Source organism: Solanum stenotomum, chromosome 1 (genome assembly GCF_019186545.1).
Source record: "Solanum stenotomum isolate F172 chromosome 1, ASM1918654v1, whole genome shotgun sequence".
NCBI classification, from domain to species: domain Eukaryota; kingdom Viridiplantae; phylum Streptophyta; class Magnoliopsida; order Solanales; family Solanaceae; genus Solanum; species Solanum stenotomum.
This window is the reverse complement of record NC_064282.1, coordinates 88,717,208-88,719,385: the sequence shown is the minus strand read 5'-3', so window position 1 is coordinate 88,719,385 and position 2,178 is coordinate 88,717,208. Positions and strand designations below refer to the sequence as shown.

At 27.4% G+C, this 2,178-nt stretch overlaps 1 protein-coding gene across 1 annotated transcript; it reads left to right on the top strand.

Annotated features, from left to right (window-relative positions):
• Positions 1-519: 519 nt before the first annotated feature.
• LOC125858459 (proteinase inhibitor 1-like) lies at positions 520-1,928 on the top strand. The gene is made up of 3 exons (XM_049538248.1): positions 520-583; positions 1,223-1,312; positions 1,732-1,928. The coding sequence occupies exons 1-3, from the start codon at positions 535-537 to the stop codon at positions 1,926-1,928; spliced, it is 336 nt and encodes a 111-aa protein (XP_049394205.1). The 5' UTR covers positions 520-534.
• Positions 1,929-2,178: the final 250 nt, after the last annotated feature.

The window sequence follows — 2,178 nt, the reverse complement described above, 5'->3', positions numbered from 1 at the left end:
CAACACAGTTCGACCACCAACCTATGATGGGGCAATTAGAATTCATAAAAGTATCTTGTGTTTCACATGAGGTATGTATTTTATTGTTGAAAGAAAATGAATTAGCTTTTTTATTATAAAGATAAACTATATTATATTTCTACATCTTTTTTCTTGTTAAATGTTTTAATACTAGTTTGTGTAATTACTACTTCTCTATTTCTTTTTTTCCTTCTTGTTATTTTGCCAATATGTATTTGTTTATTTTTATCGGTAAAATGTATATATATTCGGATAAGACCTATTCTTAAAATATTGGGCTCATGCGAATTCATAAATCAATCGTTCTATATCTCTTTCAAGACTTTACTTTCTTTGAAACTACACGTGAATTTAATTTTCACTGTCACCCTCAAAACATAATAACGTTTTCCTTATCTTCAAATTGTTCTAACATGTGGTTGTTAGACACCACTAGTATGCCTATAAATTTACGCGATGCACTCATACAAATTCACTCAATTCCTTCAGCTCTTTAAATACAACTAAAAGAAAATGGAGTCAAAGTTTGCTCACGTCATTGTTTTCTTTCTTCTTGCAACTTGTTAGTACCTCTCTTTCTCTCTCTCTCTATATATGCATGATTATGATTAGAGTTGTAAATAATTTATATTTCTTTTGCGATTAGAACTTTCACAAAGGTTTCACCATATACTATATATTAATATATTAAAAAAAAGAGTTATGATCTTGTAAAAATATGATGTGACTAACCGGTAAAAGAGGTTCGAATGAGCGACTTGTTCAATGACTTGTCGATTGACACCCATTTACTGGAAAATTACGTTATTTATATAAGTTTCAATTTTATATATATATATATATATATATATATATAGACTTTCTTAGAGAAAATGTTAGTTCCGTTGCAGATCAGATGAATCTCCTTCTACCATTTCTTGTGCAAGAGATTTTTAAGCACATCACAATTTTCTGACGATTTAACTTGAAATGAAAAATATACCATAAATAATAATGTAGAAGAATTGTTACATTATCAGCATGATACTTAAAAGATAATTATAAACAATTGTTCATAAAAATATTAATTAGCTAAAATATTATAAAGGGGTTCATTATAATTATATTATAACATGTTAAACTATAAAGGTTGATATTTAGTTGAATGTATTAATACAATATTTTTATTAAATGCTATTAAAATGTTTTTTTTTTTTAACAGCCTTTGAAACACTCATGGCACGAAAAGAAAATGATGGACTAGAAGTCATAGAACTTCTCAAGGAATTTGAATCTGACTTGATGTGCAAAGGTAAAGTTCTTTTAAAGGAATTTGCTTTTTTAGCTTCTCAAAAACCAGTTTTTTCTACTATTAAAAACACTTGTTTTTTTCTTAAATGCTTGACCAAACACTTCAATTCTCAAAAATATAGTAATTTTTAAACTAAGAAGTCATTGTTGACTTTTTTTGAAACTTGGCCAAACAAGATGTAAATTATTCAATTCTGAAAATTTTTATTAGTTCAGTTGGTTAATTACCTAAAATTTTACATTATTGATCGATAACGATTCGATTCTCCACCTTAAAATCTCTTCCGCTACTTCCATTTAAAAAAAAATAATATCATGATTCAACTCAATGTCTGCTATTATAATAACACATATAGAATATATTATTCTTGTTCTTAATTTCTTTCTCTCATTATAATTAATTATTATGTGTATATGTAGGAAAACTAAGCTGGCCAGAACTTATTGGTGTCCCAACAAAGCTTGCTAAGGAAATAATTGAGAAGGAAAATTCACTCATAACAAATGTTCAGATACTACTGAATGGTTCTCCAGTCACATTGGATTTTAGTTGTAATCGAGTTCGTCTTTTTGATAACATCTTGGGTTATGTTGTAGACATGCCTATGGTCCGTTAATTAATGGATTATTGAAGTAATTAAACAGCCACATGTGAAAAATAATTAGGGTTCATGTATAATGTCTCCATGTACTCTTACTATATATATAATGAAATAAATAAGTGTGGCTTAATTAAATGTATTCTCCTTAATTAAATCATTTTACATATTGTGCATTATTTTGGCCGTTTCAATTTGTTTGTATGATTTTGATTCGACACATAATAATTCAAGAAAGTAAAGTAGGCAATTAATTCTTGTGGTTGAA